This window comes from Chrysemys picta, chromosome 3 (assembly GCF_011386835.1).
Source record: "Chrysemys picta bellii isolate R12L10 chromosome 3, ASM1138683v2, whole genome shotgun sequence".
Classification (NCBI taxonomy): Eukaryota; Metazoa; Chordata; order Testudines; family Emydidae; genus Chrysemys; species Chrysemys picta.
Genome location: NC_088793.1, coordinates 207,683,126 through 207,698,724, shown reverse-complemented (window position 1 = coordinate 207,698,724; position 15,599 = coordinate 207,683,126). Strand labels below are relative to the sequence as shown.

The 15,599-nt window shown below is 48.2% G+C and overlaps 1 protein-coding gene across 1 annotated transcript in view; it reads right to left on the bottom strand.

Annotated features, from left to right (window-relative positions):
• Window positions 1-15,599, bottom strand: part of BUB1 (BUB1 mitotic checkpoint serine/threonine kinase) — a 49,357-nt gene that overhangs the window by 9,522 nt on the left and 24,236 nt on the right. Inside the window, exons 13-19 of the mRNA XM_008167055.4 lie at window positions 14,812-14,907; window positions 13,237-13,327; window positions 12,740-12,821; window positions 11,669-11,849; window positions 10,040-10,127; window positions 1,483-1,721; window positions 821-961 (exon numbers count right to left, since the gene is read on the bottom strand). Of these exons, the coding sequence (XP_008165277.2) occupies window positions 821-961; window positions 1,483-1,721; window positions 10,040-10,127; window positions 11,669-11,849; window positions 12,740-12,821; window positions 13,237-13,327; window positions 14,812-14,907 (918 nt within the window). The remainder of the gene's footprint in view (window positions 1-820; window positions 962-1,482; window positions 1,722-10,039; window positions 10,128-11,668; window positions 11,850-12,739; window positions 12,822-13,236; window positions 13,328-14,811; window positions 14,908-15,599) is intronic.

The following is a 15,599-nucleotide window of genomic DNA, read 5'->3' as shown; positions in this document are numbered from 1 at the left end:
AGGCAATGAACACTGTGGGAACCCAAGCATTCTTGACAGAGACAATAACAATGAACAAGATGATAATGAAGTTGACTAGAAACGTCACCAGTGCTATTACATTTCAATACCACCTGTACAAATTTATCATCAGATTTGTTTTTACCATTTAGATTGTTATTGTGATGCTTTGTGGCCACAAAGAAATCCAATTTTAAGTCTTGAAATAATACATAGTCAGTAAACTAACAGAAACAAATGAAAACATTTCAAAGTGGTCATTTTAACATATTGGTGTCATTGTTTATCCCTGCTTAACAGCACCATTTGACAGCTCCACATCAGACCTCATCTCAAAGTAGACATAATAAGCTTTCAAATGACGAGTGGGTATGTAGAGAGGGTATATTATGTTGACCAAACTGGTGGTGTCTGCTGCTTGCCTACAACTGCATGTGAGTAGTCAGAGTCTAAAGCGTATTCCATTAGTGGGAACACCAACACTTAAGTCATGCAGCTATGATGTAATTACTATAACATACAACATCTATGTTGAAATAGGACTATTGTGGTTCCATACAAGCCTCAGAATTCCATGTCAAGTACTTTATTGGTTCCCTCTCAGAGACAGAGAGGCAGATAATATCCAAATACAGGAATTTTTAAATGGGTCCACTGTTGAACCCTAAGTTCTTTAATCTTTAAACAATCTGGGAGCCATTTTTGGAAGGTTTTCTGAATAAACGTAAAAGAATTTAAGAATTTATTTTTTTACTGCCTAGTGTATCTAAAGCAATTTTCAGACAGAGTGCAATTGATATGTCAAAATGGTGGTTCTTACCCAGTGTAAGTTCAGTCTTTAGTTTGATAGTGGGAAGACTGGATTTCCATTCAAATGTATTGGAGTAGGTACTCAGCGGCTTAGATAGCCTTGATAGAAGTTTGCGAATTAAGCCCTCGTCCCAAGGGTTTTCAACAATGACTTCATGGAAGGGAGAGAGAATATGTAGGCAGTATGTAAAATGTGAGTAAATAGAGGAACAGAAGTCTACAATCTAGTGCTAAGCACGAATGACAGATTATCCCTACCATGAACCCTTATGTATGTCTTGGCTTTGATGATCCAAGATTTGGCTGAGTGGGTGAAACAGTTTAATAAAAGGAATATAAAAGCTTTTGTTACCTGAAAACACAGGCATTAATAAAGCCAAACCATTGGACCTGAGCTGACAGAGGAGCAGAGAGAATCCTCAGGTTCCAATAAATTCAGTGGAATTGAGGGCACTCAGCACCTCACAAGATGCAGGAAATATGCAGCCTTATCCCTCCACATGCTGTTGGATCACTACTCATAAGCAACACTTTTTAGAGAAATTGCAAGACATTTCATAGATTCATAGTCGCTTGCTTCAGACCAACTGCACACTGGAAGGAAACACTAAGTATAGACAGCTACCTAAATCCGAGCTTTAACAGAGAAATGATACTGTTGACCCTTAGTACCTGGAGTGTTAACATTCTGGTATGTCCTGTCCTCTGCACACACGAGAATCTGTGGAGTACTGACTGACTCTTTACATACAGTTAGCACCGTTTCCTCATCTGAATATCCCCTGGCTGCTTGCAAAGTCTCCAACACAGCCTTCTCAGGAGCTAGTTGCTGGTTTAATACTACAGAAGCAGCTGCAGAGGGTGCATTTCCTGGCAGAGATCCTTGTTCTGGGCTCTGCTCCAAAACTGGGCTACATATTTAAACACAAAAAACATTAAGTTACTTGTCAATAATGAACTGGCCCTCCCGATGTCCCAAAAAAGATAAAAATATTTAAAGCAATAAACTTATGCTTGCATTCATTTGCCCCAATGTCAATAATGGCATGTATCGGTATTCCTTTAAATGAATGTCACTGCATTTTTGTATGTTCTTGAAAAAAATGATGTGAAACAAATCCTCACGCTTCAGGGCTTGAGTCAACTACTTTAATGCCTAGGATTCAGGAGAACTTTCCCAACATGTACTCTGATTCCCCAGCCATAGATTCCATCCCTTGCTGCAGAGTTGTGGTCCAGAATATCTACTTCATTTAAAACAAACAAGCATCACTTATCCAGACGCAAGGACAACCCCAGAGAGTGAAGGACAGCATATTCATACTGAAAGAGAAAAAAGCAAGAGCTTTTGCAAGATGCTCCTCTGCCATCCACAGGGTTCCCCATGTAGCTATTTGGGATACTAGTGTTGTGTGGAAGCCCTAATTAATTGCCCAAAAGGGCTTTAATATACAGTTGAAATTTTGCCTAGTGTTGCCTCATGTCCTTACAGAATATGGAGAGTAGCTAAAGTCATATATCTGAAAACCCAGGAAATAAAGTTAAGGTATATACATGCTACTTCTGTAATGCAACCTTCCCTACCTTCTTTGAGCAATGCCCCACCACAACACATACTAGCAAGCACTCAACATTTACAAATGATACAGAACACTGACCTACAGTGCTCCCTTCCCAGTGTCCAGCACCTGCTTTGTCACGGCAAAACTTTGGTTTATTTTAGGTACAGCAGAGAGCAATGACCTGCACCTGGCCTACACTCAAACACTGAGCCTAGCCCAAGCCACCCCCAACTTGCAAAATGGTACCACCCCTTCACTCTTACCTTGAGAATTCCTCTGAGACACTGCCTTCACCCACCTCTCACCAACACCTGGAGACCATTATTGAGTATGCCTACCGATTACTGACAATCCCCATTGCAAGAAGACACCCTTGTGCACCTCTGACAACTACAGGACTCCAAGCAAAGACATATTTGATCTTTTCAATGGGCATGCCTGTCCTACAGTACCCTCTGGCCAGGTATAGCTCTGCAGCGGCCCTGCCTCTGTTTCCCAACTCCACAAAAAAGACGGTTACTCACCGTTGTAACTGTTGTTCTTCGAGATGTGTTGCTCATATCCATTCCATTAGGTGTGTGTGCGCGCCGCGTGCACGATCGTCGGAAGATTTTCTACCCTAGCAACACCGGCGGGTCGGCTGTGGAGCCCCCTAGAGTGGCGCCTTCATGGCGCTGAATATATACCCCAGCCGACCCGGCGCCCCCTCAGTTCCTTCTTGCCGGCTACTCCGACAGTGGGGACGGGGGGCGGGTTTGGAATGGATATGAGCAACACATCTCAAAGAACAACAGTTACAACGGTGAGTAACCGTCTTTTCTTCTTCGAGTGCTTGCTCATATCCATTCCATTAGGTGACTCCCAAGCCCAACTTAGGTGGTGGGGTCGGAGTGAGACATTGCTGTGTGCAAAACCGCTGATCCGAAAGCAGCATCGTCCCTGGACTGCTGCACTAGTGCGTAGTGAGCTGTAAACGTGTGGACTGATGACCAAACCGCCGCTCTACAAATGTCCTGGATCGGAACTTGCGCCAGGAAAGCAGTCGAGGAAGCTTGGGCCCTCGTGGAGTGAGCGGTGAGGTGCGGTGCTGAGACACCTGCCAGGTCATAGCAAGTCCGGATGCAAGACGTAATCCAGGAGGATAGGCGTTGTGAGGAGACCGGTGAGCCTTTCATTCGGTCGGCCACTGCAACGAAGAGTTGCGTCGTCTTTCTAAAGTGCCTTGTGCGGTCAATATAGAAGGCCAGGGCTCTGCGTACGTCCAGAGAATGCAAACGTTGATCCTGGCGAGTAGCATGTGGTTTAGGATGAAAGACCGGGAGAAATATATCCTGGTTGATATGAAAAGGAGAAACCACCTTAGGAAGAAAGGCAGGATGTGGACGAAGCTGCACTTTATCCTTATGGAAAACTGTGTAAGGGGGCTCGGATGTAAGCGCCCTGAGTTCAGAAACGCGCCTTGCTGAGGTGATGGCTACGAGGAAGGCTGTCTTCCAGGATAGGTACAGAAGTGAACAGGTGGCCAGTGGCTCGAATGGAGGACCTGTGAGCTTGGAGAGAACCAGGTTGAGGTCCCACGTCGGAACGGGCTGACGTTGTTGTGGGTACATCCGGTCTAAGCCCTTGAGGAATCTAACGACCATCGGGTTAGAGAATACCGAGGACGCGAGTTCCCCTGGGTGAAAGGCCGATATGGCGGCCAGGTGAACTCTAATTGAAGATATCGCCAACCCCTGCTGTTTTAGGGAGAGGAGATATTCCAAAATGAGAGGAATAGGTGCGTGCAACGGGGACGTGGCTCGTTGTTCGCACCAACAGGAGAACCGCTTCCACTTGGCCAGGTATGTGGTCCGTGTTGAGGGCTTCCTACTGCTCAGCAGAATCTGTTGGACAGAGTGCGAGCACTGCTGCTCTGCCTGGGTGAACCATGGAGCAGCCACGCCGTGAGGTGGAGTGATTGCAGGTCGGGGTGACGCAGGCGGCCGTGGTCCTGAGAGATGAGATCTGGGCATAATGGAAGCGGGATCGGTGTCTGGACCGAGAGCTCCAACAGTGTGGTGTACCAATGTTGTCTCGGCCACGCTGGGGCGATCAGAATCACCTGTGCCTGGTCTCTGCGCAATTTGAGCAGTACCTTGTGGACCAGAGGAAACGGAGGGAAGGCATAAAACAGGTGGTCTTTCCAGGGAAGGAGGAACGCATCCGAGAGGGAGCCCGGAGCTCGACCTTGCAGGGAGCAGAACATGTGGCACTTCCTGTTGTCTCGAGATGCAAACAGGTCTATCTGGGGAAACCCCCACTTCTGGAAAACGGAATGTATGATGTCCGGACGGATAGACCACTCGTGTGTTTGAAAGGACCTGCTGAGTCGGTCCGCCAGAGTGTTCTGGACTCCAGGGAGGAACGATGCCGTGAGATGGATTGAGTGGGCGATGCAGAAGTCCCACAGGCGAATGGCCTCTTGGCATAGAATTGACGAACGCGCTCCTCCTTGCTTGTTGATGTAAAACATGGCCGTGGTGTTGTCGATGAGAACTAACACACAGCGGCCACGTAGGAGATTGAGAAATGCCTGGCACGCCAGGCGCACCGCCATCAGTTCCCGAACATTGATGTGCAGGGCTAGCTGGGGTGCAGTCCACAGGCCCTGGGTATGGTGCTCGTTGAGATGGGCGCCCCAACCCAGAGATGAAGCATCTGTGACCAGGTGCAGAGAGGGTTGTGGGGCGTGAAACGGCATCCCCTCGCAAACCACACTGTGATCTAGCCACCAGGTGAGGGAGGTCAGGACCGAGTTCGGGACCGTGACCACCATGTTCAGGCTGTCCCGATGTGGGCGGTATATTGATGACACCCAGGTCTGGAGTGGGCGAAGCCGAAGTCTGGCATGCCTGGTTACATACGTGCAGGAAGCCATGTGACCTAGTAGGGTAAGGCACGACCTCACCGTGGTAGTTGGGAAGGCCTTGAGTCCTTGAATGAGGCTCGTGATGGTGCAAAAGCGATTGTCTGGCAGGATGGCTTGTGCACGTCTGGAGTCTAGAACTGCGCCGATGAATTCTATTCTCTGGGTAGGTTCTAGAGTGGATTTGTCCTTGTTGAGTAGGATACCCAACTTGTTGAATGTGTGCACTATTATGTGGACGTGAGCTCGAACTTGCTCTTTGGTGCGACCGCGTACCAGCCAGTCGTCTAGGTACGGGAACACCTGTATCCCTTGCCGACGAAGGTACGCTGCCACGACAGCCATACATTTCGTGAACACTCTTGGGGCCGAGGATAGGCCGAAGGGAAGGACTGCAAATTGGTAGTGCACCCTGCTTACCACGAATCGCAGGAAGCGTCTGCGAGGCGGGTAAATTGCAATGTGAAAGTATGCGTCTTTCATGTCGAGGGCGGCGAACCAGTCTCCAGGATCGAGGGAAGGGATAATGGCCCCCAGAGAGACCATGCGGAACTTCAACTTTACTACGAATTTGTTGAGTCCGCGCAAGTCCAAGATAGGTCGCAGACCTCCTTTGGACTTGGGAATGAGGAAGTAACGGGAATAGAATCCCCTGCCCCTTAACTCCACTGGAACCTCCTCTATGGCCCCCATAGCAAGGAGCGTGGAAACTTCCTGTATAAGAAGTTGCTCGTGAGAAGGGTCCCTGAAGAGGGACGGGGAAGGGGGGGAGGAGAGGGGAATTGAAGAAAACTGGATAGCATATCCCCTGTCCACCGTGCGAAGGACCCAACGGTCCGAGGTTATAAGGGACCAGGCATGGTGGAAATGGGAAAGGCGATCCCGAAAGGAGGGGGCTGGATCCTGGGGGATGACTGGGGCGCCGTCCTCGACCGCACCTTCAAAAGTTCTGCCTGGGGCCTGAAGGTGGTCTAGGTGGCCCCTGGTTCTGACCGGGTTGAGGGCCGGTCCACCTTCTTCTACCACCTCGCCCTCGCCTCCGGGCCGAGTCCTGTCTCTGACGAGGCGGGGGGGGGGGGGGGGTAGAAGCGCTGAGGCTGCGGTCTAAATGGCCTGCGCTGAGGGCCCACAACATGCATCCCCAAGGAACGCATGATCGTCCTGGAGTCCTTGAGGCTCTGCAGGCGAGAGTCCGTCTTTTCTGAAAACAACCCTTGTCCTTCGAAGGGTAGATCCTGCAGGGTTTGCTGCAGTTCCTGAGGCAGACCCGAAACCTGGAGCCAGGAGATCCTCCGCATAGCGATACCTGAGGCCAGGGTTCTCGCAGCAGAGTCCGCTATGTCTAAGGAGGCCTGTAAGGAGGTCCGAGCCACCTTCTTACCCTCCTCTACCAGGGCTCCAAACTCCTCCCTGGACTCTTGGGGAACCAACTCCTTGAACTTCCCCATAGAGTTCCAGGAGTTAAAGCTATAGCGGCTCAAGAGCGCCTGCTGGTTAGCCGCTCTAAGTTGCAGCCCTCCGGCTGAGTAAACTTTACGGCCGAATAAATCGAGGCGCTTAGCCTCCTTTGATTTGGGCGCTGCGGCCTGCTGACCGTGGCGCTCCCTTGCGTTCACTGATGCCACCACCAGTGAACACGGCTGGGGGTGGGTATACAAGTACCCGTAGTCTTTAGACGGGACGAAGTATTTCCTTTCCACCCCTCTCGCTGTGGGTGGGATAGAGGCAGGAGTCTGCCATATCGTAGATGCATTGGCTTGTATCGTGCGGATCAGGGGTAACGCCACCCTCGATGGGGCATCCGCTCCGAGGATATTCACGATCGGGTCGTGCACCTCCACTATCTCCTCCGCCTGCAGGTCCATATTACGGGCCATCCTACGCAGAAGATCCTGGTGAGCCCGAAGATCTATTGGAGGTGGACCTGTGCACGATGTGCCCGCCACTGCCTCATCCGGAGAAGAAGAGGAAGATGCCTCCGGTGGAACAGGATCCAAGGGATGGTCCTGGTCTCCCTGTTCCTGGGCCGGAGCATCACCTGCGCTTGGGTCCAGGGCGTCAGGTGGTGCGGACACAGAAGCCTCCATGCCCCCTGGCGGAGGCCGAGAGATGGTGGACTCCGGGGCCCTTCTAGCGGAGTGACCGGAGCGAGAGGTCGAAGCAATTGGAGCCCCTTGCGCCTGATGGTACGCCCACGGGGTCCAAAACGACCAGTGAGATGGGCCATGAGAATGGTCCTCTGTTATGTCCTGCCAATGGCCCAAGTCCTGTTCCTCGGCTTGCCCCTGAGGGGGGTATGCCGATCTCGAGAGGTCCTCCGAGGAGCGAGACACCGATCTCGATGGCCACGGCGGTGCCGAGAGCGTCGAGACGATTCCCGTGGGCTGCGGTGCCGCACGGTGCCGGTCCGGAGATGATCTATCTCTACGCGGTGCCGGCGATCGGTGCCGGGACCGCGACCGGTGCCGATGACCTCGTCGGTGCCGGGAGTCGGATCTGGACCTCGACGAGGACCTGGAGTATGCCCGGTGCCGGGAGCGGCCTCTCGACGTCGAGCGTCGACCGTAGCGGTGCCGAGAACTACGTCTCGACGTTGATCGGTGCCGACGATCATAGCGGTGCCGAGACGTAGAGCGGTGCCGCGACGAAGATCTTGGCCGCGAGTACGACCGGTGCCGAGGTGATATTCGGCGCCGGGACTGCAAGCGGCGTGGGGACCTGCTTCGGGACCTGGATCGGTGCCGAGGTTCCAGCCCTTGCGATGGAGGGCGCATCAAGGCAGGTTTCCCCCTCGACTGGACCGGGCGAGTCAACGGTGCCGTCGGTGCCGGTGGTTGGGGCGGTGCCGGCTCCGTGAGAGCTATTAAGTCTCTCGCCGCCGCGAAGGTCTCTGGAGTCGACGGGAGGCACTGTATCACCGCCGGCCTCGGTGGAGACGCTATCTGCACCGGACTCAACGGCCTCGGCGCCGGAGTCGACGGTGCTGGAGGCACCTGTTTCCGGTGCTCCATCGGCAGACGCGGCTCTACCCCCGGCACTGGGGGAGCCGGCGTCTTCGGCACGGAGGTCCCCGTCTTATGGGCTTTTTTATGCCCCGGGGATAATGACCGGCGCCGAGGCACTTGCTGTGCTTGCGGTGCCGACGAGGTCCGGTGCCGGGGAGGCTTGTCCGACGCCACTCGCGTGGTCGGCATGGCCGGTGCCGCCAGGGCACTGCGCACCGAGGCGCTAGGTGCCGGGGCCTGGCTTGTAGATGGAGCGTCCGGACTAAGTGCCGCCTCCATCAGGAGTTGCCGGAGCCGAAAGTCCCGCTCCTTCTTGGTCCTTGGTCTGAAGGCCTTACAGATCTTGCACTTATCTGTTTGATGGGACTCTCCCAGGCACTTCAGACAGGAGTCGTGCGGGTCGCTCGTGGGCATAGGCTTAGCGCAGGAGGCGCACTGCTTGAAGCCGGGAGCGTTGGGCATGAGCCCGGCCCCGCGGCCGGGGGAGAAAGGGGGAGACGACCCCCTTAATCCCCTGAACTACAATAACAACTAGAACAACTTTTAAAACTATTTAACTATTTAACTATAAACACTAGAACTACAACTATAACTATAACTGCGAATGACTAACTAAGCTAGGGAGAGTGGAGAACAGCTATGCCGCGCTCCACAGTTCCAACGACCGTCAGGGGCGGTAAGAAGGAACTGAGGGGGCGCCGGGTCGGCTGGGGTATATATTCAGCGCCATGAAGGCGCCACTCTAGGGGGCTCCACAGCCGACCCGCCGGTGTTGCTAGGGTAGAAAATCTTCCGACGATCGTGCACGCGGCGCGCACACACACCTAATGGAATGGATATGAGCAAGCACTCGAAGAAGAAGCTTTATTTTTGTCCATTAATACCTCTTCTTCCCAGGGCCTAATTTATTGGCATAAAACACAAAATAATGCTCAGCCCTGGGGCTTGTCTCTTCTATCCCTTGAGTCTGGTCTCTGGATCTCTTCTTGGCCTTGGCAGGCTACTCTCAGCCCTTCCTAGCTGGAATCTTCTCTACTTCCATGGAGTTTGCTCTCCCAGGCCCTCACCCTTCTGGCTCTGGCTTTCCAACCCCAACTTTTTCCCATGCTAAAAGGTCTTACAATAGACCTGTGTGACTCCTGCTCACAGCAGTTCTAGAATCTTCTCCAGCTGCTTCCTTCAGGACCCTTTCAGCAGTTCCTTAATTAATCCTTTCCCTTACCTCAGATGACCCGGGCTCAGAGACTTAGTGCCGCAAGGTTGGTTTTTTTGCAGTGTAGATGTACCTTCAGTTACTCAGATGTCTTGTTGAACAAATACATTTCACTCTTTGGCAGGTCAGTTTGGGTCAACCCATGTTACGGTCCCCAACTTTACCCTCATAATTTCTGAAATATTGCTTTCCCAAAGGGCAGTGGGTACTGTGTACTAACTTAGATCAATTCCAAGTGGGCAATATTAATTTGAGAAGGATTAGAGTGACAGTTTGAGCCACAGGTGTGCACAAAAAGAAATAGTGTGTGCACAGGACTTTGATAACATGATTTACGGGGAGCTTTATCTCTCTAGCCCTAAGCTTAACTAATCCTACCCAGACCCCTCATGAGGCACAGAAAAATTCTGAGACAATTTGAGTAATCATGTGGATTCTAGAGCATGTAGAAAAATGCATCTGTGAGGTGACGAATTTGTTATCATTCAAGAAGTCTTCATATAGGCATTTGCAATCTCAAACATCTGAACAAGTCACACTGTACCTTAGCTTCCTGGTTTTGGACACCTCCATGTACTGCTCCTCAGAAGAATCCAGAACCATCTTACCATCATTGTTGTGGACTGTATTTTCTGAATAAAAAGTGCATGACAAGTTTGTCTCTCTGCTAAAGAGCAGTTTGTGAACTATAAGTGATTACAATAAAATCCAGTATAACTCAGCACAAAGATTTGCTATGGATTGTGTGATTAGCTAGCAAGAAGTTCATTGGAGATTTTAGTAAATTTTGGGACAGAAGTACTGGAACACATTAACCCATTCAACAAAGTAGTGAGAACTCCCAACCCAATGTGTTTCCCCTCAACTTCAATGAGTTCTGAGCAAAAAGCTGAAATTCAAGCTCAAAAAGCTGAAATTCAAGTCATTCATTTACATGACTAACTTTAGCTGTCAGGATTGACGATTGTGGCCTACGTGCACTAGAAGTCACTGTTAAACATTTAATTTAAAAATGTTGCTGTGGACAGTGTTAGAGTCTCCGGAATGTTGATTGCACACTGAATCAGAGAAGCTTTTCAAATAGGCACCAAACCCATTTTGAAAAGTGTTCTGCTTCTGCTCTTACAGTAACAAAGTACAAGCCCATGGGTTTAAGTTTTCTTCATTCCTAAAGTTAAAAAGTGAGAGGAACACTTCTTCTCTATTATTTAGCACAGAACGTTAATTGCAAACATTTTTCAGCACTTGACACAACAGATGTTAATATCCTGCTGAGAGATGTTTTTAGAGCCCCTCTACAGGTTTCTTGACCCCAAAACAACATCTAAAAGCAGATATCGAGGGAACAAGGAAGCTGGCATCTAGACAGGGGTACAGAGGATTCTTTGGGCAATCTTAGATGCATTTCCAAATGTCTTTTGTTCAAGTTTGAATGCAACTCTGAATTTCTTGGCTTGCTAATGATTTTGGTAACTACAAGCTCTAAATTTTTTACCCTTAAGTTATTGACATGCTCTCACTTATTGTTTGTACAGAGTTCTTGACCTCAATTCAGTTTAAAGACAAAGACAGAGCAGAGTGGAAAGACGAGGGGAAGGGGCAACAGTAATCCAAGCTTGTATTTCCTTTAGAACAGCTGTGTATACAATTAGTAGGTACAGCTACGTTTTGTTAATGAGACATACAATCAGTGGCAACAGGCTCAGGTCACTGCCTGCCTACCCAGTCAGTTGCCAGTGCTCTGTAAGCACTATGGTAGGAGCAGTTCTTAAGGAGGGATTTGGAAGGCGTGGTAGCTTTATGGTTTGAGGGAGGGCATTCCACACAAGAGAAAAGTATGGAAGCAACCATGAAGGTATTCATAGGGGAAACAGTAGTTTAGGAGGTTTTTAGGAACTGCTTATCAGAGAATCCTTGCAGAAGGGGAAACTGCTACCTTCTCCCCCACCAAATTACAACTCCCGGAGGAGCTTTGGTGCTATGTAGGCTGATGCTCCCTGCTATTCTTTTTCCTGAAATTAATTAGCACCCACATACTGTAATGTTGGGTGTCATGAACTCCAAGTAGCTGCTGAGATATGGGAAGTGATGCTGGCACAGGACCGGAGTAAAGCAGAGCTGAATCAGATGCCATGTTCTCAAATACACATCATTTTATAATGATACCCTTTACCTTTGTCCTCCATGGGTTGCCATGAATGCGCTGACAGGTAGTTAAATGGGGTTGAAGCAAGCTGTGTAGCACGTGCAAAGTCTCTTGTGCTGTTGGGACTGGGTGCCAGTGTTTTGTTATTACACTGCAGAGCCCACACAGTGGAGTCATCCATCAAGAACTCTGTTGTCCGAGTTCCTTCCTACACAGAAGAATCAAGCAGTGTTCACCAGGGAGCTAACAATAAGTCTGTGATACCTGCGGTTCAAGCAGAACCTCACAGTGCTTTTCCCCAGCCAACAGTCATTGATACCCTCAACATGTTGACACAAATGAGAGAACCAATGTATTCTGGTCTGACCTTCTCCAGGCAGAAATATAGTCTCCCCATTGCTAGCAAAAATAAGCCATCATGGCCACCTCTGCACACTTGGACTTTGCCAAATTCCAAAGCTTAACCTATAACCCCAGGCCAGAGGCCAAGGAGCAGGACTAGTAAGGCACTACAGCCACCCCGACTACTCTAGTCGTAATACTGAAGCCCCCTTTTTCACCTCCCCACCCACACAGATGCACATGATATCCACATGCAGACCCGTGCTTGGCTCCCAACCACTCAGAGGAGTGAAGCTCCGTTCTTCAAGGGACAAACTTCTCTCCTCGGATTAATTTTGTTGGTCTTGGCCTCCAATTCACATTTCCAGCTATGTGACGTTTGGACCGGACAACATTTAATTCCACTAAATGTAACATCTGGGCCATGTGTTACCATACTTTTCCCATTTCTAAACACATTTCAGTAGAGGGAAGTTGTGTTTATGGGATGGGGAAGTCACACTCCTGGAAATATACCCCGGGGCTTCAAGGTTTTGCAGATGTCCAGTGACCTGCCCATGAAATTTCTAGGAGACAAAAGTTAATATGCCAGGGATTCTTTGTGCAGATACAGATTAGCGATTTTGCAATGCTGTAATAGAATTGCAGATCACTACAGGTTAGCACTAAAGGCAACCACTTCAAGGCCCTCCAATTCCACATTACTCTACTAGGCTAAGCTTTGCTAGAAATAAGCACACACACACACACACTTACTTTTGATTGCTCAGCACATCTGAGTAAGGGATGTTCTCCGAAGGCTCTGGCCTGGGCAAGCTTGTTTTTTTGCTGTGGGAACCTAACAGAAACTGCTGTTTAGAAGTCGTTTTAGCAGAACAACCTACACAAAAGTTAAGAGGCCAGAGCTGGTATTAGCTTTCTAGAAAATTGGTCTGCAAAAGTCCGAGATACCTGTCATGGTCTCAGAAAATAAGCTGCTCACACTTATCAGGCAAGCCTCACAAGAACCATGATCACAGTAACTATGCTCAGGAAGACTTCAGCCATTTCATGGAGAAGCAGCCAAGGCCTTCTCATGTGGCATTTCCCCAAATCTTTGGAGACCTTATTTCCTCTGTACACTTCCTAAATTGAAGATCTAAACTGACTGATAGTGCTGATGCAGTCACAGCAGGACTAAATGGAATGGCACTACTGACCCCACATGATATCCCAGGGACAAAAGATTCAATCTGTGACTAGCTTCTCTTTACCTGTTGTTTTCTTTTTCATTCTCATCTTCAAAAATGGAAAAAGCAGACACAACAGGAGCAGTGTCATTAGCTTTCATGCTTTTACCAGGCTCTAGACGACAAAGAAAGAATTAAGTCAATATTGTTTCAGCTTTACCTAAAAAGCATCATAATAAATGGCTACATCCTCACCCCTACACAATCAGAGAACTGATGGGAATGGAAATGCTAGCTACTCTAGCATAAAGCATGTTCCAGTAGCATATTACATATGCATCCTTTAGGCAGAAGACTATTCTCAGTCCCAGGGTGGGGACGCAGCAAAAGAGGGTCTCTCTCAGCCTGAGACAGCTGTAAGGGACAAACCTGATAGGTTCTAAAGAAGATCCCTGTCTGCCATAAGAAAGGGCAAGCTAACAGGGTCAGCAAGGGGTTGGGGTGGGAAGGAAGAAAAATGAAAGGCCACATGGTCCTGCCTCTTCACATCTCAGCCATCTACCAGAAGTGTCCTCAGAGTTTGCACCCAGTAGAACAAATCAGTCTAGTCTTTGCTATACTGGAGACTACAGGAGTTTATTAATGGAGCTTCTTCCACAAACAGGGGCTTATTGTGCAGAGAACTGTAACCCCACTAGGAATTGAGAGCATGCTGGCTCAGAGGTACAGGACTGGAGGAAATCAGTCTCCATACCAATCTCAGCTTGCCAATGCATTGTGCTACTGCTAAATTGCCAGGTTACCTATATAGTTAATGAAGGCTTGCAGTTAGGATACTAACATTTGACGAAGAACACTATACACATCATAGTCTAGATGTGCTCCTTCCCCGACCCAACACAAAAATGCTAAACTGACTTGCACAGGAACTTCAGAGTAATGAGAGGAGGAAGAGTTAGGGTGAGGCAGACCTTTCTTCAGGCTGAAATTTTGCAGATCAGTACAGAGTATTAACTAGGTCTTTTCTGGAATTGTGTTTCAAGTGCTAGAGAAACAGTTACAAAGAAGCAACAAATTATTTAAACCCAATTTAATGCACACTCTTCCACAGCATTTTGTAGCCAACGTAAGTGTGCTTTTACTTTTCCTAATCCTTTGTACAAGAATTTAGAGCAGGGGTAGGCAACCTATGGCACGCGTGCCAAAGGCAGCACGCAAGCCGATTTTCAGTGGCACTCACACTGCCGAGGTCCTGGCCACCGCTCCAGGGGCTCTGCATTTTATTTTAATTTTAAATGAAGTTTCTTAAACATTTTTTAAAACCTTATTTACTTTACATACAACAATAGTTTAGTTATATATTATAGTCTTATAGAAAGAGATCTTCTAAAAACGTTACAATGTATGACTGGCACGCGAAACCTTAAATTAGAGTGAATAAATGAAGACTTGGCACAGCACTTCTGAAAGGTTGCCGATCCCTGATTTAGAGCCTTCCAGTAAATCAGATTAATGATAAGAAATTCTGTGGGATTAAGCTTCTTCCATTTCCCATGCATATCCAAAGGACTGCTCTCCTCCTGCACCAAAACTAAATAGGGCACAAATGTTTATTTTGGGTTGCAGTGTGATTGTGGATAAAAGCCCAATTATACATACCACTTTTTCTACAATAGGCCTCAAATTTCTCCTGATTTTCTTGAAGAGAAGGCATTTCAGGCAGGATAGGTGTCTGAAACATGTCCATTAAAAATCCTAACAAGAGCAAATAAACACGTCAAAACAGCTGCAGAAGCACCTTTCAAAAGTTATAGGATTTTTCATTATGAACAAAAGTCAAAGGTATGAAAGAGAGCACTAATCATTGGACTGTCTTTCAGGACTCTGTATTTAAACACCTTCAGCAGGTGTTGAATAGAACAACAAATAATGAAAACAAGAGTGGACTTTTATACCTTATTGAGTACCATGAAGTTACTTAGTGTTTTAATGAGGCTTAAAGTGTAGTTACAGGTCTGTCTCAACTTACGCAGGGGTTCCGTTCCGCAGTTAGCGTGTAAAGCGAAAACCGCGTTTTGTCAAAATTAGATTGAGTTCAATGGTGGGCAGAATCGCCCGCACTACAGGTACAGTATTAAAATTGTTATTTTTCTTTTTTTGTTTTGTTTTTGCCGACCACGTAAAGCTGAAATCGCGCATGTTAAATGCGCGTAAAATGCGACAGACCTGTAATAGTTTTATTTCCTAGTGGATCCCTCTAATACCTGCAGAGATTAAGACATTTTGAGCCAATGAACAATTTTCATTTCTCTGAGATATATACAATTTGAATTAAACTGCAGACTACTTTTGGTCAGTGGTTAAGATGCTTTAATATTGAAAGACAAAAACTGGTGACAAGTAAGTTTTCAAAGGGATACAGTGGGATCAGGATTGTATTGCTCTAC